The sequence below is a fragment of the Apteryx rowi genome, unplaced genomic scaffold (genome assembly GCF_003343035.1).
Source record: "Apteryx rowi isolate R43461 unplaced genomic scaffold, aptRow1 scaffold_160, whole genome shotgun sequence".
NCBI lineage: Eukaryota > Metazoa > Chordata > Aves > Apterygiformes > Apterygidae > Apteryx > Apteryx rowi.
The window spans coordinates 1,285,417-1,308,503 of NW_020447864.1; the positions used below are offsets into that span (position 1 = coordinate 1,285,417).

A 23,087-nucleotide genomic window follows, 5' to 3' on the forward strand; every position below is an offset into this window, starting at 1 on the left:
CCTTTCTCTCCCCATCACTGCACAGAAGGACATGCCTTCTATAGAGAAAAGATTTTAATACAAAGTTCTGCATGTCACAGGTGCAATGTGAATTGCACCTACTGTCCAAGCAAAACCTTTGGAAATTATCTCCCTGCTGGAAATAACGGAGTAGCTAAACAGACTTTTCCAAATGTATCAATACAAACATGGTCAAAGAGTGCATGTGCAAGCTTTCAATACGTGATTACATGAAAAAAAAAGATTAGTATATAAAACTATGTGCATTATCACTGTGTCTAATGAGCATATTATACACCAGTTTTGAACGCAACTGTCCCATGAAGGAGAGAGTATCTCCTCTTGAATGATGATAATGAGCCACATTAACTGTTATTCCAGAAAGCCTATCTGCATGTAATACGAAACCCCAAATTAGCTGTCTGCATGAGGTTACCACCCTCAATTCAAATATCTGAACAAAGTCATCAATTTTGGAAAAGTCAGGTTGGATAATTTTAAGCATACAGTGAAGAACTGTTTGTTTTTTTTCCCCGTTTAGGTGACTGTAAGAAGGAAAATATTTTCAGATTTTTTTTTTTAAACAATGTCATATAAGATGCAGAATGGAAATGCTGACCTATGTTTCTGTAAAGACTTATGTCTTCTGTTAAAAAAAAAAAAAAAAAAACTTGTCATCTTTGCATATTTACTGATGTGCTTTGTGTTTCTTCTCCTGTCAAGCGGGCATGACATTCTCCCACCTTACAGGGATTTCTGAAACTACATTCATTAACATTTGAGTAATATTTAAGATCTCTTTAGACAAGGCACCACATCAGGGCCAAAGTTTTAAAGTGGAAATTAGACGGACAGGAATTAATTAGGACTTTTTGCCACCAGTGGAGAAGATACAGCTTCTGTTTAAAATATCTTTGAAAGATGCAAAATGCAAGTGGTTTCCGTACTTCCATCTCTGATATGGATCCAGACACTGCTGCATTAGAAGCCAGATGTTCCTGACAAACAGTACTCACCACAGCGACATGATCCCAGTTCCTGCTGTACTAGCTCCAGTTTTGTTTGGCACTGGAAGCACCGGCGTCTACTCTTCTGTTTGGATCGACTGGTTTCTTCAGGCCTGTCATTACTGTCATCCAGTAGCCGTGGCCRTTTCACAGGAGAAGCCTCACTCTCCGACTGTGAATCTGTTGTATTCACAACAAACATTTTAGGAAAAATATTAGAACTTCCTTGCAGAGACATCCCTTTGTGTAGTTTAAAGGTATATTGCTTTCAGCTAGGGTCACCTCCAGGCAGCATGATACTTCCAATTCTATTGCATATATACTTTTTTTTTTTTTTAAACAATTAAAACTGACATCAAGTAAGGGATCAATTATTTTTGTTCCCTATAGGAACCTCTCACAGCTCGCAATACTGAACAGAAAATGAACTGTTTAACTTCCCTCCAGCCATGGCAAGGTTGTATACAGAAACACATAGAGCACACACCATCCTAAAAAATAGCAGGCTTCATTTGTCATCTTATTTAGGTTCTCCTACAAGACTTCATTCTCCCCACACAAAATAACTGAACTAGGCTTTCTGATGAAAAGCAACTGAAAGCAGGTTCGACCTATTTCCTCCCTGGGCTGAATGGAGATTTTTAAGGCACAGTGTGTGAGCTACATCTGTGATGGCTGACGGCAGTACATGAAGGCACCATACCGTGTTTCGCTCTTTCCACATGGATAACAATTTAAATGTAAATTATTATACAGCAAAATATAAAATAAGCCCAACCTGTATGTGCATGCTATAAATTCAAAGTATTCAGCCATTTTTTGCAAAAATTAATCACAACACTCTTTACATTAATAGTTTCATTTATATAAATTTCCGCTTAAAAGAAAATAGCATGTGGAAAGCATATTCTCAGAAGATACAAACCGACAGGGTGCTGCCTTAAGAAAAAGCAAGCAAATTGGTGATCCACTTTGGATTTTTCATTGTGGTTACGTGGTGCCATGCAGGTGCTACAGAAAAGTTCAAGATAAGGTAACTCAGACTCCTTTAACCTGAGGAATGCCCTTTCAAAACAAGCTTCCTTCCTTTAGAAGTTAAAATTAGGGAAAGTGTTTACTTCAGGCAATGTGGTGCTTTTACAATGAAGCATATTTTGACTGCGTCTCTAAAATAGTGCTTGAAACATGCGCCACCTATTAGAAACTGGTAAGCCTTATGTTTGTGGGCACATCGGAGGCAGCGGATTTCAGCAGATCTACTTGCTCCGCAGTCTGAGTCAACTTGGTTAGGTTAAATAGGCATTTTCCTTCCCAAGTCTGTGCACAGCTGAATCAAATCTGTATTTCTTTTTAATATAAACTGAGAATGATTTTAATCCCAGCTGTACTAGAAATTAAATTGTTCACAGTAGTGCTGCAAGGAGGCCAAGTGCTGAAAGCCATTACTGCAATGAGTCAGCACTCCAGTGTAAAATGGAGACCAAGGAAAAAAGCAAATATTACTTCAGTTATACCCATTTTAAAAGGACATGAATCCAACAAATAACAAGATAACCAGGGCTTTTAGCATGATTTTAGATTTCCCATGCATGGTGTCCTGTGCTTATGGAAAACATTGTCTACTTTGTGTTAGCTAACCTGTTTTTTTAAAGGAGAAGTTTTAAATATTATAGGAAGTTTTAGTATTAAAGTTATAAATATTTTTCTTAAAGCTAACAAGTATCTTGAGTGATTAGGTTGTAATGCTGGAGCTCAAGAACAGAATGATCTTCCAGGTAGCACTCCGCAAATTAGCTGCTGTAGCTAAAACAGTTACCCCTATCTTTGTTATTTCAGTGAACTCATCTGATCCACTGCTTATCCATATCAGGCCTTACCATCTACCAAATATCTCATTTGGTTAGGCTAGGAACAACTGCTAGCCTCCCCTGTTCCTGGGTATCCTCCATTAGCTTTCGCTGGTTCCTTGCATTCAATTTAAACTAACCCAGGCTTCTTACCTGTGTTTCAGATCTTGTCTCAATGTTTTTCCAGTTGCTGGACTCCACTATTGGAGCCATTATCAATACACAACTTGCCTCACTTGGGTCTTCTTTCTTTCTTTCATAGTGCTAAGATACACCGAAAATGTACCTGGCTCTTCAACATGTACGAAGCCCCCACATCTCACATTTTACAGCAAATTGAACTGCTTTCCTCACAGTATACAGATGATAGAACTACTGCAGCATAATAAAAAAAATTCTGATGTGTGTCTCGGTACAGCCTTCTTTATGATCCATGTCATGGATTACAACTTACACCTTACAAAATACATGTATCAGGGCTACAGTAACATTCAGCATGTAATGTACTCCACCTGGACATGCCTGGTTGTTACAGTAAAGACCATGGGAGAACCTTGACAAGGAAGAGAAAGAAGTGCCTAATGAATTAATGCAGTTACTGACCCACTAGTCCTGTCTTAAATTAAATCTCTGCAGAAGATGATCTAATAGAAAGATCCTTTGAATAAACTGCAGAGATCCCAAGTCCTACTCCAAGGCAACAATCCTGCCACGCATACACCGATTTCAGAGTGCCTAGAATGCGCTACAGTGCACCCTTCCACGTGCAACCTGCATACTGCAGCCCAGCAGACTCCAGGTTCAGGAAAAATCTATTGCGGTCSACCTCATTGACAAAGATGGGGAAATGCATGACTTTCATATATTATTTATTTATTCATTACTCAGAAAAATAGTTACACTGCTATTTCTATCTACCTCCTACACATCTTTGAAGCCATTCTGGTACTTCTCAGAAGCAAATTTGGCATTCTAAATTAAGCCGATGGAAAACACAGTAGTCTGTTTATTATAAAGTCCAAGTAAGGAATTCATGTTTATGAGTCAACCATTGCCTGATCAGTTAATGAAGCCATGTGCCATTGAAAGCTCTCCTTAATGAGAAAAATTAGCTACCCCAGGTCAGGCTAGTAGTCATCTAATTAAAATATTTAATTATACATTTCCTGTTAAGTAGTAATGACTAGCTGAATATTAACATAAGTTAGCTAATATGATAGAAATGATAGATTAGACACCTAATTTTTAAATGCATATTCTTGCCATAAATTAAACAGTGCTAACACAGAAGTAACTTAGCCTAACTGTCAGGGTCAGTATCAGTTATCCGATTGCACAATGCCTTGAACATGCAAGTGCAAGCTCATATTCATCACAAAATGCACGTTTACATTTTCTCATGGATAAGTAAAAGAAGTTAAGAGAAAAATACAAATCAGAAATCAGAACTTCTAGATTCAATCCTGTGTGCATTTCTTCCAGATCATCTCGCCTTCTGAAATACTGACACAAAATAAATCTTTCAACATCTGGAATCTAGCAATGTTAAACTTCAGAGGTCTGATAGCAAATAGAAATTGTTCATTCTTTACTACCTGGAGAGCAGAAGAAAACCAGACACAGACATATTCATTAGTACAAGGAAAAGTCACAGGAACAGGGTAAAGTGGTTTGACTAGAGCCAAGAGTGAGTTCTGAGTATGAGCTATTAAGCAATCAGGAACAGCTACAGCAAAGAGGATTCTTTCAGCCAACGACAGGCTTTTCCTTGGAAGGATGATTCGTGCAACAGGAATTACTTTTTGCTTTTACAAAACATTTTCACTCTCAAAATGCATTTTAGCATTGTTCCTAAACCAAAAAAATACTGTGAGAGAGAAAAAGAGAAGAACGCTTTCCTTCTACTTGCAGGTGTCAAAATCACAAAACTTTTCTGGAAAAACAAAGGAAAACAGCAACAGAGATAAGTCATCCCCAAAATTTCACACAGAAATTGCTCAGCCAGAGTAACTCTGCCATCATCACTCTCCAACTGCAATTTTAATTCAGAGTTAAGAAAGAAGTATACTTCTAATCTGTATCTGAGGACGCAGATTCTTTTAAGTGCAACATCTCTGTCAAGCTCCCATTTGAAATGAGTGAAGGTAGTAATTTAGCAGAGCAAGATTTAAACTGGAGGCTTGACTGGAAACAGAGCAGCGTTCTTAAAAATTGTTACGTTTCAGACAAACTCACATTTGTTCCTTACTGCCACTGTTCTTGTCTTCATTACTCATGTTCTCCCCTCGTAATTTCCGAATGAATTGCGTTAGGGCTGTCAGAGCCAAATCCCAGTCTCTCTGAGTCTCCTGTCATGGTGGAGTTGGCAGGCTGCACGCACATGGCTTCACTAACAACGACCCTGGCTCTTTCATGACATTTTGGAGAGGGGGTGAGGGAGCCGTAAGCCTAGCAGTGAGAAAAGTGCTGAGAAAATGTAACAGGGATGAAGGAAGCGATGGGAAAGTAGCAGGAGACAAGGAAGCCTCCTCTGCTGCTGCTTGCTTCCAAGAATGAGACGAGTCTGTTTAATCTCTATTTTGATGACAGCTTTTGAGGCACTCAATCAGTTGGGGTTTTTTTTCCCCTCCTTTTCCATAAGGAACCCATCACATTGACGGATTGACACATATTTATGACCTCGACTGCCTGTGCAAACATCAGGCAGAGCAATAATTAATGAATCCTCACACATCACTGCCATCTTTTCCTCAAACCATTTTAAAGGGAGCTTGAGCTGTTAAAACCTCTGCCCGTGAAGAAACTCAGAGTCACAGACGATAACTACATAACAGTGAATAACTTGTTTGAGAAATACCTTGTCGCTTTCTGGATGCTTTTTCCATTATTCCATCTTTAGATGAGGGATTACTTAATTCCCCGGCATGGTGACTATGCATTAGAAATTTCATCTGAGAGGAAACTGCCTCATTAACCGATCTTTACTATCGCATTTACCAGAATCACTATTTAAAATCATCTCCTCTATTTCAAATGAACCTAAAATTAACACAGTTGTTTCAAAATGCATTTGCTTATTGACTATTAATGAAGGAACAGAAATTTAAGATTAGCATCTTATGAATTGAGTCTGACAACAGCTGTGGCCATTCCTGTTCCTCCCTGATGCTTATACAATACTGTGGAAACAGTTATTTTGAAACTGGTATTTACTCTGAGGTGAACATCTCACCCCCTCATGCAATCAAGACTGCATCTGTGCCATAAATGTCAATGCACACCTCTTCGGAAGCACTCATGTTCATAAGAAGTTCCTTTGCTTTGTGAATTTGCCTCGATTTTTCTTAAAACACTACAGATGGATGTGTCTCAAAAATTCTTACGTAAACCCCTTACTAACTAAGATTACTAGCAAAATGAAACAGATTAACCTAGTGCCATTATCATTAGATGAATGAATTGTAAATTGAAAATACTATTAGACAAATGGTAAACTACACAGGATACTTCATGCATTTTAGTTAAGTTATAATTAGAAAAAGTGTCTTACCATAATATTCCTTTCTTGTCAATAAGTTTCATAATTGCTAAATTAATTGTAAAGTGAATTAGTTTGTCATCTCATATTTAGGCTCCTGTACTAGAACTGTTTGATAGTTAAATTCTTGCATTACTCCCTTCCCCATAGGCTCTGACATCAGTGTTTCCATTAACTAGAACTAATGGAAATGTTAAGTTTATTTCTTAAACATTTTTACTTGTACACCCAATTGATTCAATCAAGTGCACATTTAAATGTATTCAGGCACTGGCACACACTGCAATTCTTTTGATGGATTAACAGACTGCATTTCAACTAGCTTAGACATTTTATAAGGCAACTGCCACCTGTAACTTTGCTGATTGAAATAATGACCTTGTTTATTTAAAAAACTCCTCCAGGGGGGCTCATTTCCGGAATCGCACCCATGTGAGCAGCCCGTAAACCTCTGGAAGCCGCAGGGGCAGATATGCTGGTGATGACAGAAAAGGCTGGTGCTAAAGCACTCAGCCTAGTTCTTGTTATCCCTTGCGCGTTACAAGTGTAAACTGCTGAAGAGCTTGTTTAGAAACAGCTGCCGACAGCAAAATCATGCACAGAGAGCAACCATTTGACTTGGCAGGCACAAGACTGACTTCACGTGGCAACTTGATTGCTGGGGGCACTTCATGTAGAGCAGAAGCTCAATAATACCCTAAGGATGTTAAGGCAAATTTTTATAGTTGACAAACAGCATCTCAAGCCCCTCATATTCAAGCTATTATGAAGAACGAACCTTGAAAAGGGCAGAAGACAAAACTAAAGTTACTAGCTTTCCGAAAATATTTTATTGGTGTTAATTTGAATTTATTTTCTCATTATTAAATTATGTATTTTAGCAACTTGTTATTTAGATAGTTAAAAGATGCAGTTACTAAAATACGAGATCATAAACCCGTTTGGAGGAAAAAAAMCCCTAGGATTAGGATTAAGTTTGGAAGAGGGACAAAGGCAGATTTTAGTGACAGTTAAAGACTGAGAATAAGTAATATTATAGAAAGTGGCCTAAATAATCAGAACAGGATTATTAAGTGAAGGAATAATGCAAAAAATATAGAGCTAAATGGAAAAGCAGAAACACAAGGAAGAAGAAAAAAACTACAACACAGGAATATATATGATGAAAAGAGGAGAATAGTGAAGAACTTTGAAAAAACTGCGAAGGCAAATCATGAACATCCCAGCCATTCAACAGTATCTGAATACTAGTCACTAGTATACAAATATGTATATTTACATATACAAATATGTTCATACAAACACATACAAACAAGCTTATACTGGTCCTGATAAAATGGAAAATTCAGTGTAAACACAACTAGGATATTACTAACTGCTTTTGACTTTAATGAGAGCCCTCTTGTGCTTTCTGAAATTCTCTAATATTGAAATAATAAATAGATAATGTTATAAACATTACATATTTGCTAGTGAACTCAAAAGGGCATAAATAAGCAATGTTGCTCTGCTTTGAGTTTCTAATAGTATACTCCAGCTATGTTCTCATCAATCAGATGGTGTACAGTATTCAGGAAGGTAATTCTTCAAACTAATAGCCTAAAACTAGCTCTATACAGAAGCTACTTGCTCTGTTATTTTTCATTCACACACTGAGTTTTTCTTAGTCCTCCCCTCCCCACATTGGAATAATGAGGGTTTTCCAAGGCTAAGCCACAGATTCAGGAGAGGAATTGTAAAGTACTCTTGACTTACTAGTAAAAAATATATATTTTCAATATTTATCTTTCAAAAAACTGATCTGTCATTAACTACAAAACCTGAGTGATGCTACTAGCAACAGAAATCTTGCAATGAGAGACTGCCATTCCAAGGACTACCTGATTAATGTCAAGGAAAAAAAAAAAAAGCAAGAGTTCCTGTATTTTGATAAAACTTTTACTGAACTCACTAACAGTAGATTATAAAACCTACAGCTGAGCTATGTTCAAACTTCTTGTTTTCAATTCAGATATTTTAAATGAAGCTTAAAAATCAGTTCGTACTTTGCTCGTGTTACTTTTTTCTAGCAATTTTCTTGGGGAAAAAGCAGTCTCCCTTTTCACAGCATATAATTTCTGTATACCTTATTGCTGTCTACAGTAAATCAGAAATCAAGCTCTTTTCCTGAGAAATTGTTACTGTTTTGAAAGGAGATATTTGGGAAGCATCTACACTAATTTAAACTGAAGGTCAGACGAACAGAACAATGAAGCTCAGAGGATGCAATAGCACCTGCACTGTGTTTTGTCTTATATTAGGTTTCTATCAGCCTGCCCCAAGATCTCGGTCTCAATAGTTATTCCCTAAAGTTTATGTTCAAGATAATAATTTGGAACTATGGTAGGAAAAAGAGGTAACTTGTTTGCACAACAATCATTCAACAAACAAATTTTTAATAAATCCCTCATTTTGTAGTAAGATGCACACCTTCCCCTGTGTACACACACACCCAGAGACACATACAACATCAAGCTTTGGGAATCACGTATTTCACATAATCTTACTAAAGAAATGCATCATTAGAGGGATCTTCTTATTAAGGCTCAACAGACAAACAGATTTCCAAGAGACTCTAAAATCACATCCATATATTTTAAGGCCTTCTTGAAAATTAATTTCTAAATGGAAAATAGTGAAAACTTGTACTTAAAGCTCTCTGATGCTCACTGAAATCATTAGTATGAAAAAAGGCCTTAACCAAGAATAGAATAAAACCTTTGGGGCACTGCTCCAGCATCAGAAAGTGCAGCAGTAACAGAATTGTGGAGTGGTTCCTACATTACATACATTTTAATTAAAGACAGTGCTAAAAAAAAGCACAAAAATAAGTGGCAGTACATTTTTAAGTATGTTTCAGGACAGTTATTTAATGCTGAACTGGTTAAAAAAACCCTTCAGTGCGATAAAATACCTAATTTAAAATGATAAAAAGTAGTATGTCTCATTTGCTGAAGCTCACTAGTAAGACTGTTACCATCCTGATCTGGATGGATAATCAAGGTACTGCTTAATAACTGCAACACTCTGAGGTAAAATCAGCTCAACTCTTCAGGCCGGCAACAGCAGAGTTCCTGACAGATTTTGTTCAGTTGGATATTGGCCATGTCGAAGTTAATGACCTCAAGTATTCTTTGCTACATTCTCCATATTGTCTTGCTAAGGAAGGCAAGACAAATTAACCCAAACAGAAGTAAAGCGAAACCTAAGCTATCCCGCTCCTCTTCCAATATATTTCTAATATATATCTTTATTAAGTTTTAGAAAGAGGGTGTAGGTGGGAAATGCAAGACATGCAACCCTAATTTCCTTGTCCCTGAAATTAATGGAGACGTGGTCTATTTAAAGTTTTGAGTTGTTACTTGAGAATTGTTACTCAAAAGTTGCCAAGCTGGTTGCTCAGGAGTGGCTTTCTGGTTGTGTGGGCACACACAGCCCAGTAATCTAATACCAAATAATATACCACTAATAATAGTGGTATATTGAATATTTGCTAATAACAACTATGTATCTGTTGTCAAAGGTCAGTTAACTGATCCCAGAGAGATCTTGATAGCTAAGAGAACTAATCATGGCATGAAACCCCTAAAGATGAATATTTAAGATTAAATTGTTTCATTTTACTCAAAAATATACGGACAGAATAAAATATCTACTCTACTACTTCAACAGATCCAAGGACAAATACTTTGTCACAATTCGGCCATACTTTAATACAAAGAAGTGATCAGACCTGAATTGTAAAACATAATGGTCTTAAAAATGTACACTTCATATTTGAAAGGAATTTCATGAAGCAGACTGAAGATCACCTATCACACCATAAATAAAAGGTGGTGGGGAAGTGATATGGGCAGTGGCACAGACTGTTTAATAGGATGCCTAGAACATTTAACGTAGGGCAGAGGAGTGTCTTATGTATTCGAACATCCTTAGCTTTTCCTGGTCGTGCTCACCGAAACCCTGCGGCAAAGACTATTCTCCCAGCTCAGTACTTTGACCATCCCACCCTTCCGTGAGTCTGCACTGGCTCCTCTCTCCTTCAGTATTTCAGGCACTAGCTGCTTGCCTGTACTTCTAGGACTTACCAGTCCCCCAGCCTCATTCAGAGCTGTGAGCACTACTGAAGTGAGACTAAATACCTTTAATCACTCAGATCATACTTGTTCTCTGCTAGTGACATTGAAAAAATTAGGGCGGAAGGGACTTCTGGAGGTCACCTAGTCCAGAAGTAAACTGCACAAGTGATTAATATATGAACTATCAGGATGCTTGCAAAACTGCTCTTTAAAATAAAGCAAGTAAAAGTTAAATTTCAAGGCTTTTTTTTCCTCTATGGTTTTCTAAAGAGATGGCTTTTCACTCCCACAGAAATGTGCTAGAGTCTCTATGATACATGAAAGATCAGGAAAGACTTTTTTGCAAACATCACCAATTACTGCATGCTAACAAGCTCTTAAAAACCTTCCCAAGAACAACTGAAGCTTTTATAACTCATAGGCAAGGATCATCACAACATCACAATCACAGCTGATTTTTAATGATTTTTTTCGATACGTTGACCCCAAACCCATCTCTTTGGATTCTTCAGCCTTACTAGTTATAACACATTTAGTATAAAAATAAAGGGAATGTATTTAGTGAAAAAAATAGTTCAGATGACCATATCCACTATTCTTAATGAATGACAGTGATTCTGTAAAGTTAACAAGATGATACTGAGAATAAATCCTACAATTGCAGCAAGTTTTTAAAATTGTTTACAGATATGACTATTATGATCCTTAGCATTAGAAGGATTTTAATCTACAATAATTTTAACACTTTGAGAAGGCTCTTAGATAACCAACACTGGAAACTAATGCAAAGTATACGTGCAACAAATACCAAGCTCCTCTGAGCAGRAGAGGAAACCGAGCTGTCTATCCAGATAAATCTGGGAGTACAGAACAGATTATACAACACACCTCAGAAACAGGCGGCAAGATGGGGTAGTAAAAGCCCATCAACATACATCACCTGATCATGGTACAGTGTCATGTCCCAGCCCCTATTAGCCTTTGCTGCATCAGTGCAAGTCCCGACACTTTATCCTGTTAATAATTGCTGATGAGCAGTAATAAGGCCTCCATGCCTCAGTTCCTGTCCATTCCACTTCAGTGCCCACCTATTAGGTAATAACTTTTATTTACAACCTTGCTTGATGTGCTGTTCTATTAGTACAGCTGGGAACTGAGCAGGGAAAAGAGAGAAAAAGAAGTCTCTAATGGGCACTATTATTGCCAGGGCTGGGTGATTTATAATGCTGCTCGAAGGCTGTTCTATCATTACTTTGCTTTTGGTGAGAGAGCTCCAAGAAGGTTGGCTTTCTAACACATTGCCCTCCAAAAGTCGAACACTGCAAAACACCTTAAAAAGCACCTTAAAGGTCCCATGGAATAATAACAAAAAAATACTCAAAATTGTTGTAATGTTATAAAACTCCCTCACTAACCTTTTGTATAGTCTTTGCTCTGCCACTTACCACACCAGAGCAATAAAATATCCAATTAATGGAGGACCAGATCTTTTTGTCCTTACTCGACACATAGGAACTGATTAAAAAAAAAAAATCATATGAAGGAACGGTTTCTTGTATTTGGCTCTGGCTGATGATTCATATGATTCCTATTACCATAGCCTGCCCTTTCTAGAAAAGGCTGTCCTCTTGACAGCATATGTTCAACCTCATGGTGTTTAGATTTCTAGCATGGCTACAATCACACACACACCTTAATATCTATAAAGACCAACTAAACAAACAAACAAAAAAAACCAAAACATAAACCTTAAACTTCAAAAAGGACTCTATACCTGCCTAGCTGCTTTGCTGAAGCAGTGGAAGAATTCTCTGCATCTTTTAGACTCAAGCTTTAAACTATAAAAGCATACAGCATATGACAGATACTGTAATCTTGTACACTATAAAACCCACTACACCCATCCAGGACAGACAGCCTCATAAAATGCAAGCTATTTGCACATATATCTATATAGAATACTAAGGTTCTCATGAACCACTACTGAGAAATAAAATAAGTAACTTAAAAATTCACCAACTTTATGGATCTTATCTATGGAYTGATTGTATTATTACTGCTTTTTATCTGCCTGTTTCTATTACACACTCCGAAGCACAATTAAAAACTATCTGAGGGCACTTGAACAGTTCCACTGAATTTTTTTCCAGGATTTTTTAAGCAGCAACGAAAATGTTTAAAATCTGGCTGTTTTGAATTGCATATTTAATCATCTTAAGTTGTACAGCAGAGAAAGACGACTAATACACTATTTAGCACTGTGCTTTCACAACACAGGCACCCATATAAATGGGATAGGGATGCATATCCCATTGTATCTACTGAATAGAATAAGCCTCACAGTAATAGCATCTGCGATTCATCATAACATTACTTCTTAACCATTAAGAAACAAATCAAAATACATAAAAAAACCCTCCACCCCAGGCCATAGTCCCATCTTTCTTCCTACAAAATCTTCAGACCACTGGCTCTCCAAAACCTTTGAGGCATCATCCAAACTAATGGTTCCAAGGCTTTAACTCATCTGTGCATCACTACCCTTGTCCTGTGGGCACACTTTGGAATATAAATACTTTTTCAACCACAGCAATGATCCTGGAAAAGAGGACAAAACTACTTGGTGTCACAATAAGTTTTTTTGTCTGAAGAACTCCTCCAGCATGCAAGTTGACAAGCGCATGAGGTAAAAAACTTTTTTTCTAAAAGAACTTCTTTTCCTCTGTCTTGATAGATAGATTGTTTTGATCTTTCTTCAATGGTTACCTTAAATGCTAATATAATAAAAGTTTATGCCTTCCTTAATACTCTTCTGAAAGGAACCTGCATGCAACATAAATAGGTCAAATTTCTGATTTTCTGTCTCAAATACTGGTATACTGCAGACTTTAGGGGGAAAAAACTATGCTTGAAGGGGAAACAAAAATTTATACAGCTGAGCTCACACCAAAACATTCTTCCTTCAAAGCTCTTCAGAGCAGATGAAATGTAAAATTCRTATAGGAAAGAGGCTTATACACAATGTGTAGTATTGACCAACGTTGCTTGTATTCACTTAAATAACTTCCTAGGCATGTGAGTCTAAGCTGAAGTGAATGTAATGTGAAATATTCAGCCACACAGTCTGCTGCTTCAGCCTGAAGATGTCATTCCTAAATACTATTTCTGGCTAATATTTTGTAACCAGTGTTTTCTTTTCAGCTCCCATATTTATCTAGATTCCCAAATGCAGTCTTTGAAAACTTTCTTTTTAAAATAGCACTGAAAGTTTGCATTTGAAAACACAAGTTTGCAAGTTTGAAAAAAAAAGGTTTATCTCCTGGTAGCAGGCTTATTTTAAGGGACTTAAGTGTAAGGGACTACAGACAAAATATGCAGAATCACTGAGCAAATGATGTAAAAAAGAAAAAAAGAAGGGGGGCAATAAAGCAATATGAAACCAGTTGATTTAGTTGACTGAAGGGGAAACTTGTGGCACCAGATTAATATCTCTATTTTCTTGTTAAACACACCAAATGATGAACATATTAAGCATGCAGAGATCAAACAGTATAAACTGGAAATAAGAGAACTACTGAGGAAAGTTACCCAACCATTTAATGGATCATTTTCAACATGTATAGTAGTTTCATCTGCTTTAACCTAAGTAGTTTTTGCTGTTCCCATATGGCACTGCAAATGGTGAACTTACTTGCTTTTTTGCTAATCACAAGCCCGTTTAAAAAATATTCATATACTAATCTTAGTTTTCAGTATTTTTAACATCATAAAAAACTTTTTAATAACCCTCCAATGAAATTTGAGTTAAACATTACAACAGAAAACATATAAAGAAAATACAATTTGGTAATATCATGAGTAAAGCACCTTAGTTTGCAAGGGATACAGTGGCAAACCTTCCTTCTTGTGTAGGTACGCCTCCATGTCTACAGAAAAAAGAAAATCTACAGTCCTCAAATTCTGGAGAAGTTGGACCCAGTACCTTACAGTACCAAACCTAGAAGTTCTTTGACAAACAATATTCATGGCACTGTCACAGATTATTATGCATCTCTGGAAAGATCTGCTCCTGCAGCAAGGACAAGGAAATGTAGCTTCTCTTACTTAACCTTCCTTTGTTGTGAGCCAAGCCAAATTCTCATCATCACATATTTGTCTCAAGCTAATAAATACATACAGGGAATAACCACAGTTCAGCTAAAAATACAATAACTAAAACCATCATAAACTGGCAGTATTCTGAAAACATGAGAAATACTTTTTGAAAGAATGACTTCAGAGGTAGTTTGCCTTAAACTCCTGAAAGAATAGAAGACCTTAACTAAACAGGAATACCCTTCCTTTCTGCACTCAGTACAGCTAAATTACATTACATAAATGCAAATATAGGCAAAAATTACTTTGGAAACAGTTACAGATGGTTAGAAGTTATCACTCCCTAGCTGCCTGCTACTGTCTCTCTACTTGAGGTTATGGCTTCCCCCAGCAGTGCTGGTGGAAAGGATTGTATGAGCTTGCCTTAACCAACTGCAAAACTGAAGTGTGAAAAAGGTTTGAGCCAACCTGGATTTGGCTGCTTGCCTGCATCAGTGCTCATATGATTCTTTAAGACAGATCTGCTGCAGAAGCAATAACCTCAGTCTGGCAACGACCTAATGTGTTACCACTATCATTTAGCTCTGTGAGAAACCATCCACCTACACCCTCCAAGGAGAAATAAGGATCTAAATCAGGTTTAATTTAGTCTCAATTAATGCAAACATCAGTTGTCTATACTGTGTCTTCAATCGAGGAAAGTCAGTCGTACTCCAAACAGTTTTCTACTTCATACTTTGCCCTTCAACAGAGGCTTTCCAAAGTAGCATAGCAATCATTAGACTTAAATCAAACTGATTACTTCTGTATTTCTTATGTTTACAAACATTACCTGAAAATGTGGTATGTTTAGAGAATTATGTTTAACAGAACTGAGATGAGTTTATCTGCCCTTCTCCTCCCATATGCACCCTCTATATATGCACATATATGTGTGTATATATGTATGTATTTCTGACAGCAAATGAACAATGTTTATTTTCAGTTGGCATTCTGCAGGTATAGTTACTACCCTTGACTATTAAACTATAATCATACAGCTATATATTATACAAAATCTAATTCCCCAGCCTCCACAAAATGCACATACCTGAGTCACAAGATCTTTTGGTTGGTGTGGTTAATGAGGCATGAGCTGTACCTGTGCATGGCCCACCTGGAAACAGAGATCATCGTAAGTCTCACAATATCAACTAATATTTAACATTTACAACCACATCAAGTTTATACTTAGGAATACAGAAACACTGAGGATCACTCATGTCTTGGGAAAGAACGTACGGTAGCAGTCTACTAGTTTCAGTGTTTCCTTCCCAGTCAAATCTGAACATGTCTTGCGCTCACAAACTAGAGAAGTTGGAGTGAAGAGACAGGTTATGTTATACTTCATAAACATTTTAAGAGACACTTTTAGGAAAATACACGTTGTAACTGTAATTTTTCCAGTGTTAACAAAGGTGTGATTCATGTTGGAACAAAGCTAGAAGCTTATTTCATTAATCCACAACTAACACGTAGGAGGAAATGATGGCTTCCCCGATTTCAACAGAAACCTTGTCACTGACCCCAGTGACGTAATGATTTTGCCTCTTTTGCAATCTTATCTTGTTCTGTGTTTTTAAAATGTAGCAAAAGCATATTCAGATAAACTGTTCTCATAGTTAAGTTTTGTTGTTGAATTCTGGACTCCTTCCCACTGATCTGGTATCTGCTTGGTAGTAAACTGCGTTCTGGCTTTGTAGCATCTCCACATGCATCATCATTGAAGAGTTCTCCAGAGATCTTGTTAAACTAACAACCCAATTCAGTGTACTCAGCGACTTGCAGTAAAAAACAAACAAACAAACAAAAAACAACCATGTATTGAAGCCAAGACAAATTGACAGTAGCACTACCAGCAGTAATAATACATCATAGCTTTGATAATTGGATATTATAAAACGGATAAAGCTAGAGAGCCTGAAATTAGGTTAGAGCTAGTAGAATTTGGCTATCAGAATATCAATAATTAAGTTTGCACTAGACTGCTGGTAATGTAGTAGTATTATGTTGGCAATACAGCAGAGCTTAGTATAATGACAGGATGAGCTTAACATAAGCCTACCCTCCTCCCCCCAACAAACCCCTGAAAAATCCTGTTTCTCATTATCCAGTATTAGCATAGCTGGAAAAACAGCACTGTGGCTATGGCAATCTATTTTCCTGCTTTTCAAAGATTTTTCAAATCTGGATTGGTAGTAAGCTGTTTATTTCCCTTTACTTCTCTCTCAAAGTTGTTCTCACCCTCAAGTTTTTCTTTCGTTTCTACTTTTCTGTAAGGAGCAGGTCTTGGGTAACTTTGTCTACACTGTAAAACTCATAGCATTGTGACACTATAAAAAAGAAGAACTCACGCAACTGGGAGGGGAAGATGCGAGGAAATTATCTCAATGCACTCAATTTAAATGAAACGTACTTGGGAGCAAAGAACTCACAAGTTTCACGCTTGCAGTTTTTCAGAAAAGGATTGAAAAACTTTGAGTTTTCTGTTCTCCCAAAGAGTCCCACTGGCAACATGCACCACTTCAAAGACGCCCTGTTGCAGGGTTATAAAGTGCTGATTCTCAAGGCAAATGCATGAGTGTTGAGGCTGCAGGCAAAGGACTCGGCCACTCACCAGGCCCTGGCCTGAGGTTCAGCTAACTGAACAGGACATGGGGAGCTACTGAACATGACATGCCAAGTTGCAGGATGTGACAGCTAACAGCATAAGAAGCTGACACAAGTGACAGATAGCATCCTGAGGGATGGCTGGGTTTTGCATATGCCTAAGGAGAGAGTTATGCGAGAAACGGCTGAACTTCACAGATGGAGGCAAGTGTTGGGGAGCTTTTGCACAGCAGCGTCTTGCAAGGCCAACATTCCCTCGGTAACTATTAAAATTACCAAATTATGGTTTGGTATGGATGTAGCAGAAGTGAGACCAGTCAGGAAAAAGTAATTATGGGCAAGGCTGTTTATTTGGGAGAAGACAGGGATGAAGAAAGGGAGGTACAAGGGCAGCAAAAAAAGAGGGTTAAGAAACAGGGAAAGGAGTAATAAGGCTGACTGGGGGCTCAATCACCACAGCTGGAGCAGAAAATAAACCAAACCTGTTGTTCTGAGCATATGACAAAATTCAAACCTGCTTTTGCAGTCAGGAGGAGCGGGAGGCATGGGGGAGCGGACTGGATGCCTTCCCTGGCTAACAGGGGAACATCCAGGATGGACCAATCAAGAATCCAGGCCTGACGGCACTGGCAACTACCCACCGCTTTGTAACAGTGAAAAATTAAGTTCAAATAATTTTTCATATCTTTACTTTTACTAGGCTAGAATATAAAAAAATGGGAATATCAGATTGATTTACACTAGTAATACTATTGTAGAAGGCTTAGAAAATTGGTGCATTTGGGAAGAAAAGATGCTGCCCTGTTTTCTGTAACAGTACTGCAACAGAACCTTTACCAAATTTTCTACAGAAACCTTTAGGATATTTATTAAACTTACACTGTAGGTCTGTTAGGGCAGTTTCAACTTCTAAATAAGAAAAATACTCTAGTTGTTTATATGCAAAACATACAACAGGATATGGAATTGCAACACTGATTTTAGATCACAGCTGCCTCCTAAGATGCAGCATATCTTCTTCAAATAATTTTAGTTACATTCCAGTTTTCTTTGAAAGTATCACTGACAAGCATCATCACTGTGGACTATCAAATAAGACTAATCCTTGCAATCATACTACAGTAAATATTTACACCAGTTTATGATCTCAGCATTCAATTAAATAGAAGACCTTTACTTGTCACTTTAGAATACTACAGATTGGCATGTATTCTTCACTTCACTGTGTTACATAAGTTTCTTTTGTTAATCTTCCCTTATTATGTATTACCTTTACACAGCTGCAATTTGCACAGCACAGTACTGGAGTTTCAGCAATGAATAGCTTGGGATTTGCATGCAAGTACACCACAGTGCCTAATAACCAGGGAAGGCTGCGTGTCCTTTGCAGCACTTTCTTCTGCTATTGTTTTTTGTTCCTGCATCAGAAAAAGTCATGCATAACACAATACTGTGTAATAAGGGCTCGACGGTGCAATTTTACATGGCAGTCATTATGTTGAATCTTTTGGTATAATTAGCAGCCAATACAGAAATCTTTATGTTATCTGAAACAGGGCTACAGCTTTGATAAAAAGTTTTGCATGAAAGAAAAGTCAGATACAGTAGATCACTGTTCTTTCTTGGCTATACACAAAGGTAGACTTATTACTAACATGTTATTCTGAACATGTTTCAGGATATAGCTGTACTTCTGTTCCGAAAATCAGTTTCACAGGAATTTAACTGGTTCACAAAACACTTTATTGCACAGTGAAAGGCCACAAATGTCTAACTTCTAACATAACCCACAGAATTGAGGACTGCTAATTTTTCCTCAGCACAAGCAATAGATTTAAAACTCAATAAAGCTATCTTTCTACTCTATATCCAGTTAACAGAATAAAACATAGCTCCTCCTCTCCCCCCTTCCCACCTGGTGTACACTTTCTAGTGTTTGCTACTGCTTTTCCAAACAGCAGTTGCTGTACAGCAATAACATAATTCCAAGAGGAGGGGATTGAAAGTGCAAAAATACTAAAAGCTACTGTAGAAATCAGGAGAATTGAAAAAAAAATTACAGAGTTTGCAATTTCAAACACTAAGAATTAAGAAAGGACAAACAAGATCCTTCAATTTTAATTTGAACATTGTAGTATAAGAAAAGATTGGAAGGTGTTGGTCATGTAGCTGCCATTTAGTGATTTTTGCTTTCTGGTATTACTAGCTTTCTGTGACTTGCCACTAACAGCGCACTAAGGACATCAATTTGGAAAAGCAGGTTGTCAAGTTACTAAAAACTGTGTAGCTCAAAAAGCAAGCAAAGACTTCATGACCAGCTTTACTGGTAACTCTCTAAAGCAGTACAATTTTATATATTATTTATATTTGTATACATAAGTTAACATTATTATAATAATAACTATATCTTTCTTTAAATTGACTTTTAGCATGCCTTTCTGCATTGCCTGCCTCCTTTCCTGAAAGGCAGTAACAACTACCAGTTAGCACCTGTCCTGGCAGACATACCCTGAGTAAGGACAGCTTGTTATTTCCCCCTTCCTAAAGTTTTTGTAGTGAATTGACTCCATTCAGTCAGAACTTACTGTACAGGAAAAAGTGAAATACTAGAGTAACCTCTCTTTTTGCTGTTGCAGAAAGTGCTGCATTTGAACACAAAATATTCGTGTCCGGTGGATTTGAAGAGCACTGGGAAGTATTCACTGATCAGAAGAGGAGATGCAGACTGGATCAAAACCCACCTTGTACAAGAGTACAATGCTTAAGAGCGTGATAATACATAAAAATAATTATAGATAGCACAGAAACTGTAAGCCAGATAGTGAACAAACAAGAATATGATGAAAAATGAGCTAAAGAAGCCCGATGCTCACTAATCTTTGTTGATAGTGATACAAGCACATTTGAACACCGCTTTCAGCTTTCAGTACTATGACAGTTCCTCCCCCAAGAAAAGCACACAAACTCCCCATATATAACAGCTGTAAGAAGGTAGTCAAGTAAAAGCTGAATTCCTTAGATAGAAGTATCATAGTCAGGACAGGGAGAATTTTATGGCTATTTGCCATACAGGAAAGGACACTTTTTTGGAAACCTATCCAAACCATTAATCTAGTTGTGCGTTTGCTGAATTGGTAGAGACATACTCTAATTAATCTACCCAGCTGAGTTTGAAAACAGTCATTGATTACAAGCACAAATACATAAACAAAAGGGAATCTAAATCTCTAATTTCTGTTTACGCAGACAGAATACACTTTCTTTATGGAAAAAAAAACCTTTCTAATACTTAAGAACTACTTATTTGCTGCAGAATGCATAAACTGCAAGATAATTTCAGTTACATCCCTGCTAAACAGATAAGAGGATTATATCACATACAAACATATTCTTTTTAAACTCTAGTTTTACAAGTCTGCCAGTATTTACTTTTGTGGATTTTTATCCCCATGCAGTTTTTAAAGAAGGAAATGAAAACTGGACAGCTTTGCTGCTGCTGAGTGGTAAAGCACACTTAACTCCAATGAAGTAAACCGAGACAACAGACTGCATGCTTTTTCCTGCTGTCGTCTCACTCCACTACCTCAGCTAACGTGCTTTTCCTCAGCTTCCCCATTTGTCCCCATACTTTCCTACTTTATAGGTGTAATTTGAAGTGTAAAATTGTGCTTTTGAAACCTGCAGTTAAGTTATATTATTATAAATAATTTCCATATAACCTTAAGAGTTGTGCAGCTCTCACCCACGTTTTTCTTAAACGACAGTGTTTCTGCTTCATGTTCCTGGGGGTCCTTTCACTTTAATAAATGGGATCCCAGAATACACTGCCTACTCTGCACTGCGAAGTGACTATAAACCAGAGGGAACAGTTAACAGTGGTACTGTGTTGCTGGTCATCATTAGACTTCAGAATTATCATGCAACAGATGTGAAAAGAGTGCTCACTTCACAAATCTACATGCCAAGTCTTTCCAGTTTACATGTGTAATATGTAAGCAGAGCCAGGATTGTTCTTTAAATGAAGTTGGGACTGCATGGATTAGACTGAAACATACAGAAAGATCCTCGTGCCATTATACATTGACAAAGGCGACACTTTTACTAGAAATTTGAATTCAAAAAATCTAACTTCCTATATGTGCTACACTGGCACCTAATACTAGTGGCATTTCCTAAAAGATAACTGAAATATCCCACAACTCAATACAGTTTTATACTTGAAACTATTCATGCAATCTTCCAGACAAAAAGTACTTGCACCAGTATTAAAAGATATGTATTTTGTGATAAAAGATTTAAGAAAATCCAAGTTTGATGATAATCAAAGTGAAAATTTGAATTACTGTTATCTTTAACATTAAATAGTACCAAAAAGCTATTTGTGCATAATATCTTTAAAAAAAGACAAGGCTAGAAAAATTATCCCTTAAGATGTAAAATATCTTTTGCTGTTATCTACCTTAACAAAAAAAAAAAAAAAAAAAAAAAAAAAAAGAGCTAGTTCTCGTTTTGTGGCATGGAGATTCAAGGATGACTGCGTATCAGACAACAGCCAGATGCATATTCTACACTAGTGTGTTCTCTTCAGCTCTCATACAAGATACACAAAACTGGGTAAAAGAAGAAAGAGCATGCGTCAGTCTTGGGAGTTTATGAAGAAACTTAAAATTATTGTTTGTTACCATCATCTAGTCTGAACTTTTGTCACCTATATATGGGTGCAAGTTTAATTGCAAGATTAAATCATGTGGTCAGGTAACAGGCTAGTTTTGCAGCTCAGCACAATTTTAATAGTTACTGCATTCTTTTGCTTCAGAGAAAAACCTACAAATCAGTATCAGAAGAAAACAGGTTAACAACAATGTAAATTATTTTCTACAACCATCTATGACAAGTGAGACAAAAATAGATGGCTAGCTTGGTTTGTTTACACAATTAATTATAAAAAATGCATGCACATAAATTTCTCTTTTCTCCCTTACCTTTGAATGAAAGTTCCCCATGGCAAGAATTAAAGAAAAGACAGGAAAAAACTGGCTCATATTGCAAGAAGCAAGTGCATTCTCAAAGCCAGGCCATTAAAAAAAGGTATACAATAGATAGCATCCAAGATCAATTTTCATTTTAAAAATCACTGTCCTCATTTAAAAGGCACAAAACACAACTAAGCATACCACAGTAATAATGCAAAATATTTTCACAGCACACATGGGAAAGCTGTCAATCAATCTCTGATTCTGCTGAACAAACCCAGGCAAAACTCAAAAAACGTGAAGCAGTTATAAATCACTAGAAACCCTGTGCATGGTGTCAGAGACAAGGCCCTTCAACCAAAAACTGCACATTTATGCATTCTTCACAAGGGTGTGTTTACACAACTGACGTATGATTTTTTTACTCACAGAACACAGGAAAAAAATAAATTATTACTTTTTTAGCACAATAGCCTTAGTGGCTTTTTACACAGTCATGCTTCAGCAAGTCCCTAGCCATGAAATTCAGAGTTTAAACATCCAATAGGTGCGGTAGAAAAAGAATCATCTCTCACCTTTTTGCCAGAGCTCTTTTACGGAAGCCTGGTACCTCTCTGTCTCAGGTGTAGTACACTGTATGTACATAATTTAACTTCACCAAAATAAGTTCATAATTAAGGAATTTTAGTGCTTGCAGCACATCCAAATGCTTAATAAAATAATCAATATTTTAAAGCATTCTGTAAAGTTGTCTTGAAAATTGTGCATTTAAGTGTTCAAGATTAGATTATTATTATTATTATTATTATTTTTTAATGCCTAGCTTGACACACAATGGTCTCAGCTTTGGGGGGCCGTAC

At 37.0% G+C, this 23,087-nt stretch overlaps 1 protein-coding gene across 1 annotated transcript in view; it reads right to left on the minus strand.

The window, feature by feature from the left end:
- The window catches only part of ZFAND3 (zinc finger AN1-type containing 3), a 50,107-nt gene that overhangs the window by 22,815 nt on the left and 4,205 nt on the right, over positions 1-23,087 (minus strand). The window contains exons 2-3 of the mRNA XM_026059834.1: positions 15,696-15,761; positions 1,017-1,187 (exon numbers count right to left, since the gene is read on the minus strand). Of these exons, the coding sequence (XP_025915619.1) occupies positions 1,017-1,187; positions 15,696-15,761 (237 nt within the window). The remainder of the gene's footprint in view (positions 1-1,016; positions 1,188-15,695; positions 15,762-23,087) is intronic.